Below are 23,800 nucleotides of genomic sequence, written 5' to 3' on the forward strand. Positions count from 1 at the left end.
TTGATAGATTTGCTGGTTTTGCTAGAAAATATTGTGTCAAATTATCAAAATTGTGTTTCAAGCTTAGCAGATAAGAACTGTGATGAATTTCCTATTATTATCTTACTTGTTTACATAACCAGAAATAAGATATATTATGTTTCCAGTTCCTCTTTTAAACAACGTTCAGATCATTGCAGCCATTGCATCTGGGGAGGAGCTTGAGGACACTCTTGCTTTTACCTCTAACTTCATCTCAACTTGATGGTTCGGAGAATTCACTTGCTCACATCCCACCTTGTGGGACAGAAGTTGCCAGTCTTATAAGCCTGCATCGCTCATCTCAGCTGAGCCCGTAGAGTCTCTGCAGCTGCTGAACATGTGGAGGGAGGAGCCCTGAGATCTCTCAGCCCCTGGCTTAACAGCCAACCAGCAATGGCTGCTCTCACTGCCTGCTGGTTGCTTAGGCAGATTTTTTTTTTTCTCCTTTTCATCCATGTGCTTAGCATCTACAAAGAACTCATCATGGCATAGCTCTGTTAACCGGGGCAGAGTGACCTGGAATCTAGAAGAAAGAGGAAGGGAAGAAATGGAGGTAGAATGTATGGGAATAAGGAAAGGGTGAGGAAAGCAGACCAGGGAGGTGATTTTTAGGTAGGTGTGTGGATATTTTTAAATTTGCATGCAACCTTCATTTGCCCTATCAGTAGAATAACCAGACAAAAGGTATAGGGATGGTCCTTGGTTAACTTCGATCTTCCTGCTTTACTATTAGAAGTCAATACAATTTACACTTGTATTAAGATGCAGTATTTTTTTTCTAATCAGAAACAAATTAACATACTGCTGTTTAATACCTACAATAAAAGTGATAGGAAGCATATATATGAAATAATGAGTAAAGCACTTCTAGAACCATAGATGTTGACACCATAAAATCGTTTTTGCTGTTCCCTGAAAAATATGCTGTCCACTTGCTGTCCACTCCAGTCAGACACTTAAGTGAGCACTCTAGTGTTTTGCATTTATTTAGCACACAGCAAAAGAACGCAGGCCCCAACATTACTATGGTTTTGGATATTAACTGTCCTGCTGCTAAAAATGTAACAGAACAAGAGATGCAGCACCAGGGGTTCAATTGCATGTTACTGAAATATTACGTTGATTGACTCCTGAAATGCAGTATATGGCTGTGGTTATGCTTCATCATACGTTTTCCTAATATGCAGCTACTCTGTCTGCTCTGTGTGTGATGTTTGCCAATACATTGTCCAGCTTGGGTAGCTGTATATATGTCAAATGACTGCTCTGCCTGTGACCACCTGATGTGCTTTCCTTTGTGCTTTTGCATCACTTTCTGGATCCTAATCTTTAAGGGAAATGCTGCTTTAATGCTTGTTTGTACCTGTCACCCTGCATTAGGCTTGCTACTCACTTTGTGACAAATGAAGAAAAAAAAATTCCAAGCAGATTAGAGCCGTCCTACCTTCATTCCCCTATTATTTCACCATTACGGAAAGAGTCTTTATCCGTTATTAGAAATGTTGGTTTTCATCTGTGTTCCTTTCCCAATCTGTGTCTTTGATTTTCCACAGTCTATAAAAGTGATTTAATGAGGTAATTCCCTTGTATCAGATATGTTTCCTCATTATTTCATGTTTCAATATAATTTTTTTATAGCTGTAACCTATGTAATAATTACTTCTGGTTTCCTGAAAGTAAAATACACGCAATGAAGCAGTATTTCAATCAAGTCCTGTCCACCTTGGTTAATTTTATTACATTGAGGATCCCCGTAGAGGGCTTGTTGCCTTAGCTTTTAGTGTTTATTTCCCTAATACACATTTAAAATTCTACAGAGACCAGCTTGTTCTAAAGCAGAAAAACATAGGATTAATTAACACTGAGGTTAGTTTTATGTATCATATGTATCTGCAGTATATCCATGAATATTAGGATTTTGTAGTATGTTAGCCAGTGTGCAAACACAATAGTCACACTATATGGCACATGCTCAAATGTCATTAGGGTTGAATGACAGGAAATGTGATTTATAGTCTAAATGCAAAATTCTTCTTGGCCAATTACACATCTGTGTAGTGTAAATTGCTACAGTTTCTGTGATTCTGCCTCTGCTGCAACCTGGAAGTTTTATACTGCTTATAGACATAAATTTTGTCATGTGCACAATCCTTTGGAAATCACAAGTGCAACTCAAGCAAGTGAAGTTGCCTTCAAACCTGCAGGATCAGGATGTAAGAAATTATGAGAGACCAAATTCTGTTCAGTTATGTAGGCCACATGTGCTACTCTGTCACGATTTCAAGTGGATGCTCAGCTCTTTCTGTTGTCTGGGGGTCCATTTGAATTGCCATTTCAAAATATTTTATCATAAAGAGAAAAATGTTGACCTGAGTGCAATTCTTGATATATTTATTCTCAGTCTGGTGGCTCTAGAGGAGATGTTTTAAAATTGACTTTATACTTCTTTCTTCCAGCAGTACAATTCTCAATAAGTGCTGTGTAACTTTATGGAAACAAATCTTTTTTTTCCATTATGCTTAACCCGTTTTAGATACCTAGCTTTGTATGGATGGCGAGAATTATTCTTTCTGTACAGAAAGCCTTTGCACACAAGTGCATATATGTATGTGTTAAATTATATATTAACTGAAAGAATGTGTCTGGAGCTACTGTTTTTCACCCTGCTGAGTTACCTTTGCCATTCAGTACTCCATCAGTACCTAAACCAGCATCATTTTAATGATGCACATACACTAAGCTGACAAACTTGCACTCTCTTTAGGTATTATATATCACTGTGATCTGACCAAAGAGGAACTGGAGCCAAGAGTTTTCCGGGAGGTGACTGTGAAAGGATTTGATCCTTCAGTTTACCAGACGATCCAGGTAATAAACATGAATCCTACTGTCTTGCTGTAATCACTTAGATAAGAGTTTAACAAAATTGTACATTGTGAGAGTGCTTTGATTAGCTCCTGAGTTGCAGGTCTGTGTGTGCTCCAAAGGAATTCCACCAAGTCTTGTTTATGGAGGTTGGAAGATGCCACTGCAAGTAACAAAGCAGGCTCAGTCCTCAGCCATCTTACGTTGTGAGGCGATATGTTCTGTAATTTTTTCCCATGTTATGTTATTCTTTGATACTTGTTTTAACATCAAGCTGCTGCTTTTCCATGTTTATGTGTTTCTTCCACCAGGGCATCTTGCCATGACTCCAGTAGGCAAGTATGTGATAGGGCAAGGCTTAAGAGGTAGTGGAGAAACAGAGGAAACTTGGAATAGACAGTTGTCTTCCCAGCACTTCCACAGTATTCTGGGGTCCACTGTGGCAAGTGGCAACAATAGATGAAACACTTCTACCTTCACCACTCTTGTATAAAAATAGTGATGATTTTTGCCACACATTCATACTGTGGATCTCTATTAAGGCCTCAGGAAGAAACTGGGAGGAAAGAAAGAAATGCATTGATTCATCTGTAGCTGGCATCAAATACGAAAATTGCCATAGAACTATGAAAGGTCTTAACCGTGATTATTTGGAAGGAAAGCAGAAAAATATCTAGTGGTGTGAGCAGAAAAAACATGTTTGTTCATGCTGTATTGGAATTTCCCATTCTGTCCACCTTTTCAAGAAGTACCATAGTATGTTGTGTTCACTAATGCATCAGTGCAGTTACACTTGGAGCACTTCTCTTTGATTTCTCTGAGAAGGGGGATTAGACCCTTTGCTTGCAGTGCTGGAAAAACGAGAACAAGGAGCAAAAGATAAAAGCAATTTAAAATACATACATGCATATATGTAAGTAACATTTCTAATGTAAAACCGTATGAAGCAATTATTTTACAGGTCTAACAGCTTTTATTATTAGATGTTTAAACTATTTGGGACAGGGACCCTTCCATTCTATCTACGCTACCTAGTACCATGGGACATTGCTTCAGTACTTAATAAACAGTAGGTTAGCACTACGTTAATACTCTGTTTTAACTGTTTCCTAAGGCTTTAATGATTGATTGGGACTCCATGAATAAAGAATGAAAAGACAAACATATCTGTCCGTGTGGAATGGTTTCATGAAAAACAGGTCTTGTCAAGTATACCTGCTGCCTCTTGGAGGGCAAGATTGCATGGATGGTTTATAAAGTCATCAAAGGCTCAAATTTCCCAAGAGGTTTTTTGCCTTGATAAAACAAAGGCCCCTGGGTTTAAAAGTTTGCACAAGTAGAGTTAAAATTACAAACATAGGTGGTCTACAAACTGGTTCTGTGAGACGTGAGCATGGGGAGAAATTAGTGAGGTCTTTCCTTGCAAAGTCTAATGCCGTTCAGTAAATTCCCCAGGAATCTAGAGAATAAAATGTTTGCTGATAAATATTTAGAGTCAACAAAGAGTAGCAGGAAACAAAGTAAGACGGACAACAGGTTACTTATTTATAATGATGTGAAATGCTTGTTAAATGGTCCCATTATGGCAATCTGCATTTCAGTATAGCCAAGTGAAGGTAAGACATCTGGGAACCAGGGAGGGATTTATCCCGCTTCAGAATCTGAAATCAGGTCGGTTGTGTCAGCTGGTGTCCCAGTGCTCCCTTTGCAGTCCCTAGAGGGCCATAAGCTGCATCTACAGTAACAAGCAACGTGGCATAATAATTGCAGGAGTGAAATGGCTTGTGCTGAGGATCCAGTGTCCTTTTTGAGAGTTTTACTTTGGACTAGCTGTAGTCCTGTCCTGTAATCTGAATTTCTGTTATCGATTGAAATACTTTTGGTGCACTCCTGGAGTGTATCTGCTACTTGAGTTTCATCAGAAGTAATCCAGTCTTCATACACTGAAACCTCTCTGCTGTGGGAAGTGAGAGCGGTGAGGAGACTTGCTTTAGAACCACACTGTTGTTTTGAACTGAAATGCTACTGTAGGTGCACCAAAGGCTCAGACAGGTATCTCAGTTTAGTAGCATGAAGACTCCTTTGGAGGTTCCTATTCCTCACACATAAGTGAAGGCATATAAGAATTTGCTAAGTTTAAGGCTTATAAAGTTGAGAGAAATTACTCCTATGGAAAACAATGTAAGCTACAGATTATATGGAAGAGGTTCAGGAAAATACGGGGCTCTTTGTAGACAATTGCTTTGACCTCATAAGAAGTATTGTGACTAAAAAGATTATGCAAAATACACATTTTAAGTAGTAAGTGATCTTTCCACTAAACACAGCTTTGATAAGCCCATGATAAAATACTATGCCCTGGTGGGGACTTTAAGGAAGATACAGAACTTCTAGAGAGAGTTCATAGAAATTTTTTGAAATCATAATTTATGTTGGAAAAGACCTTTAAGATCATAGAACCATAGAATGGTTTGGGTTGGAAGGGACCCTAAAGATGATCTAGTTCCAGCCCCCCTGCCACAGGCAGGGACACCTTTCACTAGACCAGGTTGCTGAAAGCCCCATCCAACCTGGCCTTGAACACTTCCAGGCAGGGGGCATCCACAACATCTCTGGGCAACCTGTGCCAGTCTCACCACCTTCACAGCCATGAATTTCTTCCTAATATCTAATCTAAATCTACCCTCTTTCAGTTTAAAACCATTACCCCCACTACATGCCCTTGTCAAAAAGTCCCTCTCCCGCTTTCCTTTAGGCCCCCTTCCAGGTACTGGAAGGCTGCTAGAAGGTGTCCCCGGAGCCGTCTCTTCTCCAGGCTAAACCACCCCAACTCTCTCAGCCTGTCTTCATAGGAGAGGTTCTCCAGCCCTTTGATCATCTTCGTGGCCCTCCTCTGGACTCGCTCCAGCAGGTCCATGTCCTTCTGATGGGGGCCCCAGAGCTGAACGCAGTACTCCAGGTGGCGTCTCACCAGAGTGGAGTAGATCATCAAGTCCAACTGTGAACCTAACATTGCGAAATCCCCCACTAAACCATGTCCCTAAGTGCCACATCTACACGTCTCTTAAATACCTTCAGGGATGGTGACTCAACCAAAATAATCAGGAGTCTAGAAAAACAGTCATTATATTGTGATGCTTAGCATATTTAATACCTGCAATTTATAGAAGAAATATTGGAGGGTGGATTAATTATTTTCGGTGTAGGATTTTGCATCTGTAGAGTAACAGTGGAATAGAGGATTTTTCTTTCTATAGTCAAAGGTATAACAAGATCCAGTGCCTGAAGTGGAACTTAAGCTTAGCCTGGAAAAAGGTGAAATGACCTAGGAGATATAGTTAAGCAACAATGTGACAGCATGGCTTGGGGTCTTCAAAAGGAGTTAGATGTTTTTCTTAATCTCTTATTTTTAATTTTGCCTCTGGCACGTACACAGGGCAGATTCTCTAAAAGCATAAAGACAGTAGTGTTTGTGCATGAGGTGGTTGTAAACAGCCCCATCTGTTTGTCTCTGCACCTCCAGACAGAAATAAGTGTTGTAAAGGACAGTTTGCTGGAAATGTTCTCACGGAGAATGTGTTTTTACTGCTTCACTCAAATCACTAAGGGACTTCCACAGGATAACTTCGGGGCATAGTGAGCTGAAAAAGAGAAAGAAAGCAGCATTTTCTTTAGGAAAGAACTTGGTACAATTATAATACTGCCATCAAACTCAGAAGGATAATAATGGAACACAAATACTCATGTAATTAAAAAGAGTTTAGCAGGGGTTGCCTTAAATTAGAAATAATGTATTTTTCTAGTAAATCAAATTTTATGAAATAAATGTCTGGAAAAACAAAACCTCATTTTACATTTAAATCAATCACATGCTAAATTAAGGTAAAATAGAAGAGTAATACAAATAATTTCAAGGAGGAAGCATGCTATTGCTGTGCCCTTGGAAACCTTCACTTGGTACATCACTGGCAGAGCTTTATTGCTAGGCTGTAATGGGGTGAAAGTCAATATCGCTGTTTCTGGTTTTCTCCTTACACACTCTGCGCAGTACCAGCTCTAGGGAAATGTGACCTGTGTAGTTACACTGGGATCAGTGCTCATAAAGAGCACTCTTGGCTCACCACTCATTCAGTTTTGCATTGTATCAACAAATGATCTCAGTGTGGCGACATCTTGGAAATTAGTTTCCCTTATCATTCAGATCCATGGAGAGATCTCAGCTGAACTGTGAAAGAGGCTGTTTGTTGGGGCCAGGGCTGGGACTGCCTGGTCACCTTTGTAGTAACTCAGCCTGCCAGTGCTACACACTTCTGCCAGACTCCAGTCCTCGTCCCACTTGGACCCTTGGTGATGCTTCTGCTTGGAGGAGGGAAAGAGAGGTGGCAGCTTATCAAGGCGGTTTATAAATGGCTGTCAACCTAGATGATAGCCTTGCGTAGCCATTGCAAAACTCGGGCAACATTGCAGGGAATTGTGAAAGAAACTCAAAATTAAGAATGCAAGAAATATACAGGGAATAGGCAAAGATTGCTGATAATGGGAGCATGAGCAGCACCGGAATTTATTTCATAATTTTAATTTCCATCAGAATTACTAAGTAGTAAAGAAGAATGTTGCTGGCTCTGTCCTGATGCATGTCCTTAACGAAAGGCAGGTCTCCTGCCAAGGTTCTTCCTTTATTCTCACATACCTGAAGAAATACCTACTAAGACTAGCAATCTTCCTAGCTTTGTCTGCATAGCATACATGAAACTTTAATGAGTTGTTCTTTAGCAGTATTTGAACGTAACTGAGTTAAGAAGACTTGAAGTGAAGTGTTAGGTGTCACCTGTATATGAAACCTGAATTAATGGCAACTGAAAGATGCCACAGTGCCTGCTTTTTGCTCCTTTGGATCCACTTTACAGTATTTCATAGATGCTGTGTAGTGCAAGTGTGGACCAGTGATAAAGTTAACTACACTAAGTAAATTTATGGCAGAGCAGCTGCTTTGTAGGACCTGAGGTTTAGTTCTTGCCTTTTGGCAGCCCAAAGTAAAAACAAATTTGCCAACTTATGTTCCACTGAAGGGAGAACTGTTTCAACGTACCTGACATTTACACCAGGGTAAGAGCATGCCTGTAGGTTGTTGGCTCCATGTGGCACCCTGCAAGTACATAGTCTAACTTACTGTGCAGTAGCTTGTGCGTATGCCCTTACCTTGAAAAATCATGTGACCTTCATGAAAAAGTCAGACTGTTTAAAATGCTTGCCACACATCAAAAATTTATCCTGGCTACTTTTGTTAAATGATACATTAAGTTGTGTTAATAACTTTTCCTCTGCCAAACGCTTCTTGAAATTTGTTTTTGCTTCTCTGCATGTTTCCATCCATCACAATGACAGAATTTTTCAGGAAATAGCCTGGGGTGGGTTTTACAGGAGGAAAAAACACTTTTGCAGGAACTTACAGACGGCACTTGCCGTAAGCTATTTACTGCATAAATAACTGCTCCTTTAAATAAAAAGGAGCAGTTATTTATGCTATTTACTGCATAAATAACTGCTCCTTTAAATAAAAAGCCTTTATTTTATCTTTACAAAGTTGCCAACTAAGTTCTTCTATACCTCACCATATTAACGCTTCACAGTGACTCTTAATCATGGATACAGTCTTCTGGCCTAGCTCATGACTCACCTACTTTTAGGCTGATATGCAGGATTATAAGTGTTGAAATGGCAACAATAAAAATGTTGTTTGGCTCCTTTTGCCATTCTTTGAATACCTTCCAGTACTGTCCTTAAAATAATTTGAGATGAACCAAAAATAGATGTTGCTATTGACAGTTGCACTTTGGATTAGCTCTTGCAGAAGAATGGTGAAATTCATAACACAACTTAGCTTTACAACTTAGTTTAGTTTAGTTTTAGCAGCTGCTGTTTAGATGTTGTTGCAGAGATGAAAGAAGGAAAAGGATATTTCTTTTCTTGGGGCTGCGATTAATTTCCTCCTCTTTCTTTTGCAGAAATTATTTTTGTAGGTGAAGTAATTTTCATGAGAAGTTTATTGTTTTGTTGTTCAGTCTTTCACCCCCATCTTCAAGCCCTTACAGCACTGATTTCAAGTTATGAGTCATTGACAGGGAAAACTTGTCTACAGTCATTCTGATTCCTAGCGGAACTTTACACCGTACAGTTTGGCATAGCAGTTAATCTCTGTTTCAGGAAAATACAACACTGAGAGAAGATGAGTCAGGCTTGAGATTGATTGGCAGAGTTGTGGGAGAAACTTGTGTACAGCACCTGCCCACACTATTCCTGGATCTTGCCATTGCTGGTACTGTCATTCTATGAGCATTAGATTCCCTCATTAAAATAAAAACTAAGATGGCAGAAGAGGAAAGCACCGTCCTGTGAAAGCTGTAGTAAGCTCAACCTGCCTAGCAATGCAAGAGCTGATATTATCACTGTTTTTTCAGTGTGGATATAGAGATGGTCTTACTGTTATTTCTTTCCCTTAAGTATATATGAATAGATCACTGGAGTTTGGAGAGAAATTCAGTAGCTCTGAATTTACCTCTGTTGAGAAAAAGCACTCTCATACCAGAGAAGAGAGGCATGTACTTTTTACACAGAATCACAGAATGTTAGGGATTGGAAGGGACCTCGAAAGATCATCTAGTCCAATCCCCCTGCCGGAGCAGGATTATTACCTAGACCGTATCACACAGGAACGCGTCCAGGCGGGTTTTGAATGTCTCCAGAGAAGGAGACTCCACAACCTCTCTGGGCAGCCTGTTCCAGTGTTCGGTCACCCTCACCGTAAAGAAGTTTTTCCTCAGATTTATGTGGAACCTCCTGTGTTCCAGCTTGCACCCATTGCCCCTTGTCCTGTCAAGGGATGTCACTGAGAAGAGCCTGGCTCCATCCTCATGACACTTGCCCTTTACATATTTATAAACATTAATGAGGTCACCCCTCAGTCTCCTCTTCTCTAAGCTAAAGAGACCCAGCTCCCTCAGCCTCTCCTCATAAGGGAGATGTTCCACTCCCTTAATCATCTTCGTGGCTCTGCGTTGGACTCTCTCTAGCAGTTCCCTGTCCTTCTTGAACTGAGGGGCCCAGAACTGGACACAATATTCCAGATGCGACCTCACCAGGGCAGAGTAGAGGGGGAGGAGAACCTCTCTTGACCTGCTGACCACACCCCTTCTAATACACCCCACGATGCCATTGGCCTTCTTGGCCACAAGGGCACACTGCTGGCTCATGGTCATCCTGTTGTCCACTAGGACCCCCAGGTCCCTTTCCCCTACGCTGCTCTCCAACAGGTCTGTCCCCAACTTGTACTCATACATGGGGTTGTTCTTGCCCAGATGCAGGACTCTACACTTGCCCTTGTTATATTTCATTAAATTTCTCCCCGCCCAACTCTCCAGCCTGTCCAGGTCTCTCTGAATGGCTGCGCAGCCTTCTGGTGCGTCAGCCACTCCTCCCAGTTTTGTGTCATCAGCGAACTTGCTGACAGTGCACTCTATTCCCTCATCCAAGTCATTAATTGGAGTCATTTTACATTGGTTCTGAGCAGAGACAAAGAATTCTTCCTTTTTCTTCAGCGGAGTAAGTTATTTTGTCATCCTTTTCTTCCCCCTCCTGAGAATCCAGCACAGCTAAAAGGGATTGAGGTGTTGGACTTTCTTGCTTCTAACAGTATTTCGGGTTTGAATCCTGCCTCAATCTCATGGGATGGGAGAGTAGAATTAATACTTGGGGAAAAAAGTTGCTTATTGGTTTTTGTTTCTGTTTTATTCGTTTTATTTCCTTGTGGTTCCATGGTGTGATGAGGAAGAAATCAAAGAAATATTGGCGGGGGTGGGGGGAATGTGAAGAAATGCACCAGTTTTAGTGCTTGCCACAGCATGGCAGGCACTTGCCCTCTTGCAGGGGGGAAATGAGCTGTGAGCTGCTTCCATCAGAGATAGCAGGAAGAAAGCTGAAGTCTTCAGCTCTGATCTCTGCCAGTGTTTTGGCAACGCCTGTGGTTTTGGCAACAAGACAACAGTCTCACTCTGGAGGACATCAACAAAATCACAGTGACAACTGTGGCAGTATTGGCTGTTTGCCGATGTGAATTTAGCATCTTACACCCTTGGCATGTGGTTGTTACAAACACCACTTTAATCTGCCATTCCCTCTTCTAATTGCAGGTCAGTGAAGAAACACTAACTGAAAATGTAGTCCTCTAGTTTTAAGGCCCTGTATTTCTTGAAAGCGAAGAGATTGTATATTAAATATGTTACATATTTGCAGCCACAGTACACTCCATTTTAAGGGGAGAAATTGTCAGTGTGAAGGACTTTATGTCTAGAAGAGTATCAAGTGAAGGATTTCCCATAATGGCCTTACACGCTCTTGAACTTTGAAATACTTATGCCTGAACAGAGGAGTAGTAGTTGGCTCTACACCCATTATATTTAAGCAGCCCCATGCCATACACTTCAGATAATTTACACCAGTAATTCTGGCAGACCATGATATTCCTTAAGTGTCTGGAGTAGGAACCAGATCATATTCCAAGTAAGAGGATGAAATGGTAGGATTTTGCATTGCTTTCTTCACTGATCCAGTTCAAATCTTGCTTTAAGGTCCAAGTGTCTGGGACAGCTTTATCCCCTTCTTACATACCACAGAGGATTGCTACACAGTTTAGGATGTTGAGAGCTTTTGTTCAGCAGAATGCAGAACAATGGAAATGTAGTTTGAGATGAAGGAGTACAGAGCTGCTCTTAGGAAGACTTAGCACAATACCAGACCACATAGTGTGGGGGATAATACTAAAATACCAGCCTCTGTGTTCATTTGGATTGTCATACAGGCTTTGTGATTCACTAGTTCCAAGCTTTTAATATTAAATTGTTTCTTTTTCTGCTAAGTGTACAGGGAATTGAAGAGCTTCTTAAAATGTTAGTGTATAGAACCTTCATGCTCAAGGTATTATAAAAATATGCATTTGTTTTAAGCCTATGACAGAAGTGATTGCTTAGTAGTTTAACTAAAACTCATTGTGAAATATTACTCTTACACCTTACATGGCAGAACTTTTGTTTGAATTTGCAGCGGTTTGTTTTCCACTTTTCTAGTGAATGGAGATGTTAGTTGGCATACTTGATCTCAAGCTGCATTCCATGCTCTGTCTCTTTCTCAGAATTCCTTAAAACACAAGGTGAAATAACATGGATTAAAACAGAGCTGTAACCATTGACTATAGTGTAGAGAATCCCCTTCTACACATAGGAGTTTTAAACAAGAGCTTAAGCAATGGTAATGCACCTTAAAAGATTGTTTTACAGCCTCTCGTGTCTTAAATTATTGCATTAATTGTGAATAAAAAATAGTTTTGATTTTTACACTAAATGGCGAAAAACATTTTGCCATCAGGAAAAAGATTAAGAAGTCGTTCACTCAGACACCTTGAATGAACATGTGTGTTTAAGCCTCCAGGAATCTCAGTAGGTAGATTCTTTGCTGATATAGAGAGACGAAAATGAGAATAATGTTGTAGTGAAAATGCTCGTTTCTTGTCCTCTTTCTAAACAAATCACTGAAGAGTTCTTCCCTTCTTTCTCCAGCTTTCATATTCACTCCTGTGATTGATCTCACCTCCAGCAATTAAGCATGAACAGATTACTGTTTTAATTAACTCCCTTACTCACAAGATAAGTAGGAATTCTATTTAATGATTCTCAGTGAGAATCTTCTTTCAACTTTTCTTCTCCCTTTTGTCTAAGCATATCAGTGTTATTTCTCAAAGGTAGTGAGTATTATTAGCTTCGTTCTACAGGAGCAGAATCATTCAGAATGAAATTTGTCCGTGGTTGCACATTGATGAGGTGTTGCGCTGGGGTTATGTTTTGATGGTTTGCTGTTCTAATGACAGTGGTTTGCTACTCCTCTTTTTGCTGATCCTCAGAGTTGAGTCTTCAGGTATGGTTTGAAAACTTAATCAAGCCAGTCATTAAAGTCTTACACAAGTAGCAGTTCGTAGAACTTCAGCATCAATAAAAGGCCCCCACTCCCGATATCTCTAATAGTATTAAATGCTGCCAAAACACTGTCTTTTGATCAGTATGGTGTTTGTGTGTCTTGTATAGTGAAGACTGGCCAATTCCATCAGTGGTGGAGGATCAAACACACAGGATGTGTCCACAAAAAAATGCTCTGAAGCTTCTTTGTGGCTGTTCAATTCTTGCTCAGACCAAGCAGTCGTAAATTGGAAAATTTCAGCACACCAAGGGCTGCATGTGTAGTCCTCTAATGAAAGAAAGAAGTGGTAGCCAGCACTTTCCTCTGTCTTTTTTTTTGAGATTAAATGTCAAGCTTTGGCATGCCAGCATTGTTCAGAATGGGAGCACTCCTCTGCAAGTGTGGGAGTTTTTCTGTCCATCTGCCCACCCATTACTTGCCTCATGGAGCCTACCCAGGAGGGTGTTAAATTGTGATGATAGTGCTGCATTGAGCACAGATTGCTCTGGAACCACAACAATTGGTTTTATTCACACAGCTGGCAAAAGGTCGTTAGATGATTGCAGTTGTCAGTCAAGACTGGTGTGGGCCAGCATTTGAGCCATTGATCTAGCAGGGAAACACATTGAATTCCTTTACCAGGCTACTGAGACAACCAGACTCTTCTGGTGGTCTTTACTGTGCTAGCAGTGTCATGTAAGTCTATTGAGTAGTTGTTATGTTTCCGAAGAAGGGGATTTACATTTAGTAAGACTTATATATGCATGTATATATCTGCCTCTGGCACAGGATGGTTTTAAAATTTGAGCAAATTTGCAGAACAATAGTAATTACAGTTGTTTACTTGTTAATGAAGCCCATGCTACTTGAGAATAAAATATTGGGTGCTCTGTTTATAGGTGTTTACACATCTGTAATATATATGGGCAAGTTTTAAAATATTTTCTTTTTGTTTTTAATTCTAACATCTAAATTTTTAATATTTAAATATTTAAACCATTTTCTGAAATTTGACTAATACAAATTCTCAGTGCAAGTGGTGGATATTTGAATGTATCTCTGTTCTCACCAGCTGTTCTTGTAGATTTTATTATGTACGTGAACTCCTGGGTGGCCTTCACATCTCTCAAACAATCATGGTATTGTGAAAGGTAGAAGGCACCAAGAAGGGGAGGCACTTCTTCTCTTTCGGAGTCTTTGTCTTCTCTGCTTCTACTTTTGAAGCCTCTCTTCTTTAAATCATATAAAACATGGGTAAAAGCAATCTCAAAAGATCATCTAAACCATTGCAGTCCAAGAGGTAGGATACAGAATCACAGAATTACAGAATCACAGAATCAACCAGGTTGGAAGAGACCTCTGGGATCATCGAGTCCAACCGTTACCCTGACACCACCATGTCAACTAGACCATGGCACTAAGTGCCATGTCCAGTCTTTTCTTACACACATCCAGAGATGGTGACTCCACCACCTCCCTGGGCAGCCCGTTCCAATGGCTAATGACCCTTTCTGAAAAGAAATTCTTCCTGATGTCCAACCTGAACCTCCCCTGGCGAAGCTTGAGGCTATGTCCTCTTGTCCTATCGCTAGTTGCCCGGGAGAAGAGGCCAACTCCCACTTCACTACAACCTCCCTTCAGGTAGTTGTAGACTGCAATAAGGTCACCTCTGAGCCTCCTCTTCTCCAGGCTAAACAACCCCAGCTCCCTCAGCTGTTCCTCATAGGTCATACCCTCCAGACCCTTCACCAGCTTGGTTGCCCTCCTCTGGACTCGCTCCAACACCTCAACATCTTTCTTGAAGTGCGGGGCCCAGAACTGGACACAGTATTCAAGGTGCATCCTCACCAGTGCCGAGTACAGAGGGACGATCACTTCCCTAGACCGGCTGGCTACACTATTCCTGATAGAGGCCAGGATGCCATTGGCCTTCTTGGCCACCTGGGCACACTGCTGGCTCATGTTTAGCCAGCTGTCGATCAGCACCCCCAGGTCTCTTTCCGCCGAGCCGCTTTCTAACCACTCTTCCCCCCGCCTGTAGCACTGCATGGGGTTGTTGTGGCTGAAGTGTAAGAGCCGGCACTTGTTCTTGTTGAACCTCATGCCGTTGGTCTCGGCCCATCTATCTAACCTGTCCAGATCCCTCTGTAGGGCCTTCCTACCCTCCAGCAGATCGGCACTCCCACCCAGCTTGGTGTCATCTGCAAATTTACTGAGGGTGCACTCAATCCCTACGTCTAGATCATCTATAAAGATATTGAACAGCACTGGCCCCAGAACTGAGCCCTGGGGAGCACTGCTAGTGATACTGGCTTTTCCTGTAAGAAGAGAGGAACCAGCTGTTACTGCTCAGCAGGTGATGTTGCAGTTGTGAACAGAAAAACCTGTGGCAGAGCTGCTGTAATAAACAAGGGACAGAAAAACTGGGAAGGGGAAGAAACTACAGTGCCTGGATGTGGTTGGAGGTGGTGGCGGCATGGGCATGTACCCATGTCCCAAAGCAGGCCATTGTGGCTTCCAAGGCTAGAGCATGGTCATCTGTCCTGGGCTCTGTGTAAGGTCACTTCTGCCTGTACCATTCCGAACTGGCTTTTGTCTGCCTTGTGCTTAAAAGCCTTCAAGTGTCCCTGGGCAATCTGTCCCAGTGTCTTATTGTATTTACTGTTAAAAAGCTTGTGCAGGGAGCAGGGTGTCCGCCACAAGGTCTCACCTGAATTCCCTTGCTGCAGTTGAAATGCATTGCTTTGTGTCCCTCGCAGACATGGAAGACAGGTGATTCTCTTTCCAGTTACAGCAAACTTCTGCATATTTAGAGACACTCACTATGTGTCCCCGCAATTTTTTTTTTCTTCAGACTAAGATTGTATTTTCTGGGCCTCCTATCACTCCTCTTTCTTTCCCCAGAATCTCTCTAGATGGCCAGCATATGATGCGCCATGTTTTAAACTGAACAGAGCACTCTAGCTGAGGCTTTGCAAATGTTCAATACAGCAGAAAGCATTCCTTCATACGCCTTGTGGGTGAGACTTCGGCTTATATGTCCCAATATAGGGTTTGCCTTTTCCCTAACAATTCCTTGTTTATTCAAGTTCAGTTTGGTATGTACCGTAACTCCAAGATACTTTTCTGACATTTGTTTTGGTCAGTTGTTCCCTCTCCTGTAGGTGACTGCACCTGTCATAGTATGTTGCATTTCTGGCCTTACTGGATTGCATTTTACTTTTTCAGGTAGTTTTGCCTTCTGTTTGTTTCTCCTTCCAAAAAGCACTCCCTTGTCCCCCCTTTTCTGCAGCGCCTCAGTGTTTCCTGTTAGCAATTGAGCTTCCCCGCAGCTCTATATTCCATTTAAATACTTTACAGTGGATGCATCTCTCATTCTGAATGGTGTCCCTGTAGGCTACCAGGGAACTGGGGTGTTTTCAGAATAGAAGCGGCTCTGGCAGAGCTGGGAGGTTTGTGTTTCAGAGCTGCAGGCCTCCGAGCACACACAACTTGGTAACTAAGTTTTACAGTCATTTATTAGGCTTGGCATACAACTGATACAAAGAGGTTTAAGGTAGTACAGCAGCCTGCAGAGAACAAAATAGAAAGTTGTTGCTTCTTTATTCACTTGTGTTATCACAGCACTTGGGAGTCTTAATCACGGAGCACATTCACCAGTGTGCTGGATAGCATACAAATGCAGGGCATCGCAGGGCCCTTACCCACCACAGCTTGAAAGCAGGGCGGAGAAATACATTATACATTTGGAAGATTAATAATTATAACTATGCATTAACTACATACAGGAGACAAAAACAAATTATAATTGGTAATATTTAAAACTAATGAAAAATTAAGATAAACTTCTAATATCTATCACAACACCCCAATAAAATTCTACTTGCTCTGTTCACACAAGGCCAAAACTGCTTGGTGGATTGGGATATTTTTGTTGTTGTTAATTAACATTCATCACTATGGTGGAAAACAGATTAATAGAGCTGAGAGTGGTTAATATTAATGGAAAATAGCAATTTCAAATGTTGGTGAGATCTTACATAGACTTGATTCAGACTTAGTGTAACTAAGTTGTGCATATCCTGTCAGCTTCTGCAAAGTAAATGAGGCTGTGTGGCCACTGCTTGGAGCAGAGTCTGCAATTTTAAGGAAAGAAAGGGAAGCAAATGGCAGCATATCTTGTAAACTAAACCTATGACTCCTGTTTTCATTGTCATTGCAATTACCTTAGAAAAGGATGCATATTAAACAAGGTGGCCATATAATAGTTATAAGCAGTTCAGTTTGTACTGCGAAAATAATTTTTACTAAATAGAAATTAGGGGGTTTTGGAGAACCTCTCAACAGTTTATCTTTTGTCAGTGTTCTATGGCACAAACCTCTTAATAATATGTTGGTGTTGCTGGATGCTTTCAAACTGCATATTCTCCATTTATACCAAACACAGAAAAAAATTGCACTAATAACATGTAAGGCAGAGCTAAAAAAGCTTCTTAGTCAATAGCTTTTTATCTAGACTTTTTTTTTGGCTTTTTTTTTTCTGAAATTGTCATTCACTGGTGAAGAGATAATACAAATTAAACACAAAGTGCTTCAGTAAGTATCCAGAGATGCAGTTGTCAACTTGTGTACGTGGAGCACTCATAAGAGCGGGATCATTCAGGAAACTTCTCTCTTGTCCCTCAGTATAAGATCAGAAGTAGTAAAAATTTTAAAATGATGAAATCTTGGGCCATTCTGAAAGAATGTTTTTTCCAAGGAAAAGGAAAGGAGGTGCAGTTCAATTTCCACCCAGAAACAGTTCAGTCACTAATTATGTGAGTTTTTTCTATGGGCTTTTGTCTGTCTATGATCCAGTACAAATTAATCAGTGTGCAATTGTATTAAGGGTAATCTAGTTTGCATCTTCAGTTAGCGGTTGATTTGATTTTATCAACACTGCCCAGAGGTACTGATAGAATATCATCTTTCCTTAGATTAATTATTTCTGCTCAGTCTTTGAGACTTCTCCCAGGAAATTTATGGGACAAGGGAAGCCTCCTAGAAATATCATTATTATTCATAGTAACTAGTTTTTCAACGGTGTAGATGAATGATATAAAGAAATAGATTATTTCCTTAGTTCTGGCTTGCTATTCTCACAGACAGGGAAAAACTGATACATAAATTCTCCCTGACAGCGCCCTGAACTGCTTGCTTTTCAGCCAATTTGTCAATTATTTTGAAAGTAATAGTGCACAGTGATCACTGCTAACAGCTGAAAATAGACAAGATGCAGAAAAGCTTCAAAGCATAATGGTAGAATGCCTGAAATCAGGGAATCTTTTACCAATAGGAAGATCCCTGACTTTTTCCTTCTACTTGGTGTTTTTTGAACCGTTAGCACTCACTGAAGTTGACTTGATATCATTAGACATTTGATCTGTTGATTTATTAGTAGGTGATTATTAGTAGTTGAATTCCTCATGACTGATATGTTTGTTGAATTTTCATAGAATCATAGAATGGTTTGGGTTGGAAGGGACCTTAAAGATCATCTAGTTCCAACCCCCCTGGCACAGGCAGGGACACCTTTCCTCTAGACCAGGTTGCTCAAAGCCTCATCCAACCTGGCCTTAAGCACTGCCAGGGAGGGGGCAGCCACAACCTCTCTGGGTAACCTGTTCCAATGTCTCGCTACCCTCACAGTCAAGAATTTCTTCCTAAGATCTAATTTAAATCTCTCCTCTTTAAGTTTAAAACTGTTCCCCCTCGTCCTATCACTACATGCCCTTGTCAAAAGCCCCTCTCCTGCTTTCCTGTAGGCCCCCTTCAGGTACTGGAAGGCTTCTATGAGGTCTCCCCGGAGCCGCCTTTTCTCCAGGCTGAACAGCCCCAACTCTCTCAGCCTGTCTTCACAGGAGAGGTTCTCCAGCCCTTTGATCATCTTTGTGGCCCTCCTCTGGACTTGTTCCCACAGCTCCATGTCCTTCTTATTGTGGGGGCCCCAGAGCTGGACACAGTACTCTAGGTGTGGTCTCACGAGAGCGGAGTAGAGGGGCAGAATCACCTCCCTCAGCCTGCTGGCCATGCTGCTTTTGATGCAGCCCAGGTTACACCTGGCTTTCTGGGCTGCAAGCACGCACTGCCTGCTCATGTTGAGCTTCTTGTCAACCATCACCCCCAAGTCCTTCTCCTCAGGGCTGCTCTCAATCCATTCTCCGCCCACCCTGTATTTGTGCTTGGGATTGCCCTGAGCCACATGCAGGACCTTGCACTTGGCCTTGTTGAACTTTATGTGGTTTGCACAGGCCCAGCTCTGAAGCCTGTCAATGTGCCTCTGGATGGCATCCCTTCCCTCCAGCGTGTTGACCGCACCACACAGCTTGGTGTCGCTGGCAAATTTGCTGAGGGCGCACTCAATCCCACTGTCCATGTCGCCGACAAAGATGTTAAACAGGACCGGTCCCAATACTGACCCTTGAGGAACGCCACTCATTACTGCTCTCCACTTGGACATCAAGCCATTGACCATAACTCTTTGAGTGCGACCATCCAGCCAATTCTTTATCCACCGAGTGGTCCATCCGTCAAGTCCCTGTCTCTCCAATTTCGAGACAAGGATGTCATGCGGGACAGTGTCAAATGCTTTGCACAAGTCCAGGTAGATGACATCAGTTGCTCTTCCCCTATCCACCTGTGCTGTAACCTTGTCGTAGAAGGCCACCAAATTTGTCAGACATGATTTGCCCTTGGTGAAGCCATGTTGGCTGTCACCAATCACCTCCTTGATTTCTGTGTGGCCTCAGTATAGTTTCCAGGAGGATCTGCTCCATAATCTTTCCAGGCACAGAGGTGAGACTGACTGGCCTGTAGTTCCTCGGGTCTTCCTTTTTCCCCTTCTTGAAGATGGGGGTTATGTTTCCCCTTTTCCAGTCAGTGGGAACTTCACCAGACTGCCACTGCTTCTCAAAAATGATGGATAGTGGCTTAGCAACTTCATCCGCCAGTTCCCTCAGGACCCATGGATGCACCTTATCAGGTCCCATGGACTTGTGCACCTTCAGGTTCCTTAGATGGTCTCAAACCTGACCTTCTCCTACCATGGGCAGTTCTTCATCCTTCCAGTCCCTGCCTCTGTCTTCTGCGATTTGGGCGGTGTGGCTTGATCACTTGCTGGTGAAGACTGAGGCAAAGAAGCCGTTGAGTACCTCAGCCTTCTCCATATCTTGGGTAACCAGGTCTCCCATTTCCTTCCAGAGAGGGCCCACATATTCCCTAGTCTTCCTTTTATCACTGACATGCCTATAGAAGCATTTCTTTTTGCCCTTGACATCCGTGGCCAGATTTAGCTCTGTCAGGGCTTTAGCTTTCCTAACCTGGTCCCTGGCTGCTCAGACAATTTCCGTGTATTCCTCCCAAGCTACCTGCCCTTGCTTCCACCCTCTGTAGGCTTCCTTCTTGTTCCTGAGTTTATCCAGGAGGTCCTTGTTCATCCAAGCAGGCCTCCTGGCGTTTTTGCCTTCCTTCCTCTTTGTTGGGATGCATCGTTCCTGGGCCTGGAGGAGGTGCTCCTTAAATACTAACCAGCTTTCTTGGGCCTTTCTTCTCTCCAGGGCTTTATCCCAAGGGACTTACCCAAGCAGGTCCCTGAAGAGGCTAAAGTCTGCTCTCCTGAAGTCCAGGGCAGTGAGCTTGCTGTGCACCCTCCTCACTGCCCTAAGGATCTTGAACTCTGTTTCATGGTTGCTGTAGCCAAGGCTGCCCTTGAGCTTCATGACCCCACCAGCCCTTCCTTGTTGGTGAGAACAAGGTCCAGCATGGCACCTCTCCTCGTCGGCTCCTTTATCACTTGGAGAAGGAAGTTGTCATCCACGCATTCCAGGAACCTCCTAGATTGCTTGTGCCCGACTGTGTTGTCCTTCCAACAGATGTCAGGGTGGTTGAAGTCCCCCATGAGGACCAGAGCCTGTGAATGTGAGGCTATATCTATCTGTCGGTAGAGGACCTCATCCACTCGCTCTTCCTGATCAGGTGACCTGTAGCAGACGCCCACTATAATGTCTCCAGTCCCTGCCCTCCCTTTAATCCTGACCCATAAGCTTTCCGTCGACTCCTCCTCCATCCCCAGGCAGAGCTCCATGCACTCGAACTGGTCATTTTGCTGTCTTGTTCACATTTTGCCCAAGACAGACAAGATTGCTGCAAGCTGACCTTAGTCTTAGAGCTTTAAAAAAAAAAAGCGTTCCTCTTTTATGTTCATTTTTCTCCTCCTTATTCCAACAGTATAATAGGGATGCATCAGCACACTTCTTGGTGTTCCTGTTATGAAGTACCTTAAAGTCTTGGTTATAACATCTGTCTGGAAATTATGCTGTCAAGTGAAATTTTTGCTGGATTGCTTTGTACTAGTTTTGGTTTAATTTTTTCCCTGAGTATTGTTACAACAGCATCATAAAAACTCTTTCTCATAATTCTCTTCTACTTCTTGGTACTTGCTGGGTGATATTTCTTCATTGTACAATGAGTACGGCAAATCTGATAACAATAGATGAGCCTGAAGTACTATCTCCACAGCAAGGAGGTGGTCACCAAGACACAAGTGTTGAAATTAATAGCATCTGATCCTTAGAATTATTTTCTTCTAAGCTAGCACCCCAAATATTTTCTAGGACTTCAGTTTATCCTTGACCATTCTAGAGGGATTTTTTTTTCTCTGCTGCTGCCATTTTGTTTTTTTAAATCATGTAGGGGCACAAATGGGTAACTTTAAATTCAAGCTTACATCTCAGAAATTAAATTAATTTGAGTGAGAAACCACACATAGAAGTGCTTCACAATACTTTTAAGTGACCTGTTTATTTCAGTAAGTTCTTCAGAATAAATATTCACAGAATAAGTGATCTGGGACTGATTTTGAAACATACATTGTCCACTGTGGATGATCTCTGTTTCTTTTCAAAACAAAAAGTAGGAATGAAGAGTATCAGTTATTTTTTCAATATTGCGGTAGCCACATGCAGAATTTTTGTAGGTGTCTAGTGATTTATAGCCCCTCTGGTTTTGGGTAGCCAGCTTGACGTCTATAAACATGATATGAATCTCTAAGGAAGAGAGAGCAGAGTGCTCTGAAATTGTCCAGCTATTGAAAGTCATAAATAAAGCTTCTTGGCAATATAAGTGGAATATGTGGATCCTCTTGGGGCTTTGACACAAGCTGGGCACTTGACATCACCAGTGTCAAGATTGAATTTGTTCTGTGCAAGAATGTTTGGATACAGGTTTACAGGTGAAATTTGAGCATCCCTGAACTGTGTAGATGCCCCTGCCTTGGGGAGAAAAAACAACAGGGGTTGTGTCATCTTTTTGAAGCTCATAAGAGCTCAACAGCAGGGCTGTGTTGAGATAAGCAAGCAAGTTTTGAGCAAGATGGAGTCAGAAACAGAAAAGCTGAATTAGCAAGTTACTTCTTGAGTGAATGTATCTATCTCTTTCTCTGCATGTTGAATTAGATGTGTGCACCTACCACTGCATAAAAGCATAAATAAGAATAGTTATTGTGGGGTAGCTTGCACAAGGTAAGTTCTCCTCCTTGCTTACCCCATGGTAAGTTGCCTCTACATTTTTATTCTTACAGTGTTTATCATTACAACTTGAACTGATTTCTAGCATGGTAAAGATGCATGGTGGTTGCTTTCTAATGCCTACACACTATTATACTGAGTTGTCTCCTGTCAGAGCAGTTTTCTCAATGAACTAAAGCTTGATTTTAATGAAAGAAATTGCACTAGCCAGCAGCTGTTACTTATGTTTTTATTTATAACACTGTGTTACTTCCATTGAGACAGCTCTTTGTTTATCTCATGCTGTACAACTTCATAGTAATATATTTCTGGAATGTGTAAGCACAGAGGTAATTCAAGAAAGAGACTGTGGCTTTGTCCCTGGGACTTTTTTCTGTTTAACATGACTACAATGTATATTAACTCAAAAGGTAAATGTTACCTCTCTGATATTGGTCTGTCTCTGCACTGTACACTAAGTTTTCTTTAAGGCAAATTGGTGAAAGAAAAGGAGTAACTGTATGTGGCAGATGCCAATTATTCTGCTGTGGAAAGCTTTGAGATCCCACTGAAAGGGGCAGAGAGAAACATTTAGAGAAGAGGCAAGAAATCTTTCAGGTTGCAGAAGTGGAGTAGAGGGGTCTCATTGGATCCCATGTACCACTAAGGTTTTATGAAAAGGGAATGCTGCCTTTCAACTAATCTAGAAAAATGTGATTTAAAAGCAATTTCTGCCATGCTGGTCCTGCAGGATTTCCGAACTTTCAGACGTATTTTTCTCTTGCCTTCCCCTCCCTCTTCCCACCACCCTGTGAGATACTTCTCTGCAGTCATTTGCAGCTAGGCAGCCAAACTTAGTAAGGAGGCATTTCTTCTAAAAGACCATCTTCTGGCACTTTGCCTCTGTCAGCATGAAGCTGCTTTTTGTCCCAGTGGGTGGGTGGTGAAACAATTTTTTCTAAAAGGTTTCCTGATTATTTTCATAGTGCTTTTGCAAATGTCTGTAGTGGGTACTCTTCTTTCTGGGTTTTACCTGCATGAATTTTTACTGTACTGAGTTACTTTGGCCCCTGTCCAGTTCTGTATTAAACAAGCTTTGCAACCCGCACAGAATTGCTTTGAAGCTAATTTAAGAGGCTTAAAGAAGATTGATGAGGATTCCCCTTCGAAGAAAGGAAACCTCAGTTTCCATGGATGTTGTGTAGTGGTAATAGTTCTCTGTTACTTCTCCTGACTTCTGGTTCAAACTGTATATAGGAATACAAAAACTGGTGGTTAGTAAGAGCTGCTCTTACAGGTGGCCATTGGCTGGCTGACAGAGCTGTCCATGGGGCCACTGGTGGTCTTATACGTGGGTCCATGCTGCTGCT

At 41.9% G+C, this 23,800-nt stretch overlaps 1 protein-coding gene across 1 annotated transcript in view; it reads left to right on the forward strand.

Moving 5' to 3' along the window:
• Positions 1–23,800, forward strand: part of PREP (prolyl endopeptidase) — a 115,660-nt gene that overhangs the window by 67,859 nt on the left and 24,001 nt on the right. Inside the window, exon 10 of the mRNA XM_068409370.1 lies at positions 2,786–2,889. Within this exon, the coding sequence (XP_068265471.1) occupies positions 2,786–2,889 (104 nt within the window). The remainder of the gene's footprint in view (positions 1–2,785; positions 2,890–23,800) is intronic.

The sequence above is a fragment of the Nyctibius grandis genome, chromosome 1 (genome assembly GCF_013368605.1).
Source record: "Nyctibius grandis isolate bNycGra1 chromosome 1, bNycGra1.pri, whole genome shotgun sequence".
Taxonomy (NCBI): domain Eukaryota; kingdom Metazoa; phylum Chordata; class Aves; order Nyctibiiformes; family Nyctibiidae; genus Nyctibius; species Nyctibius grandis.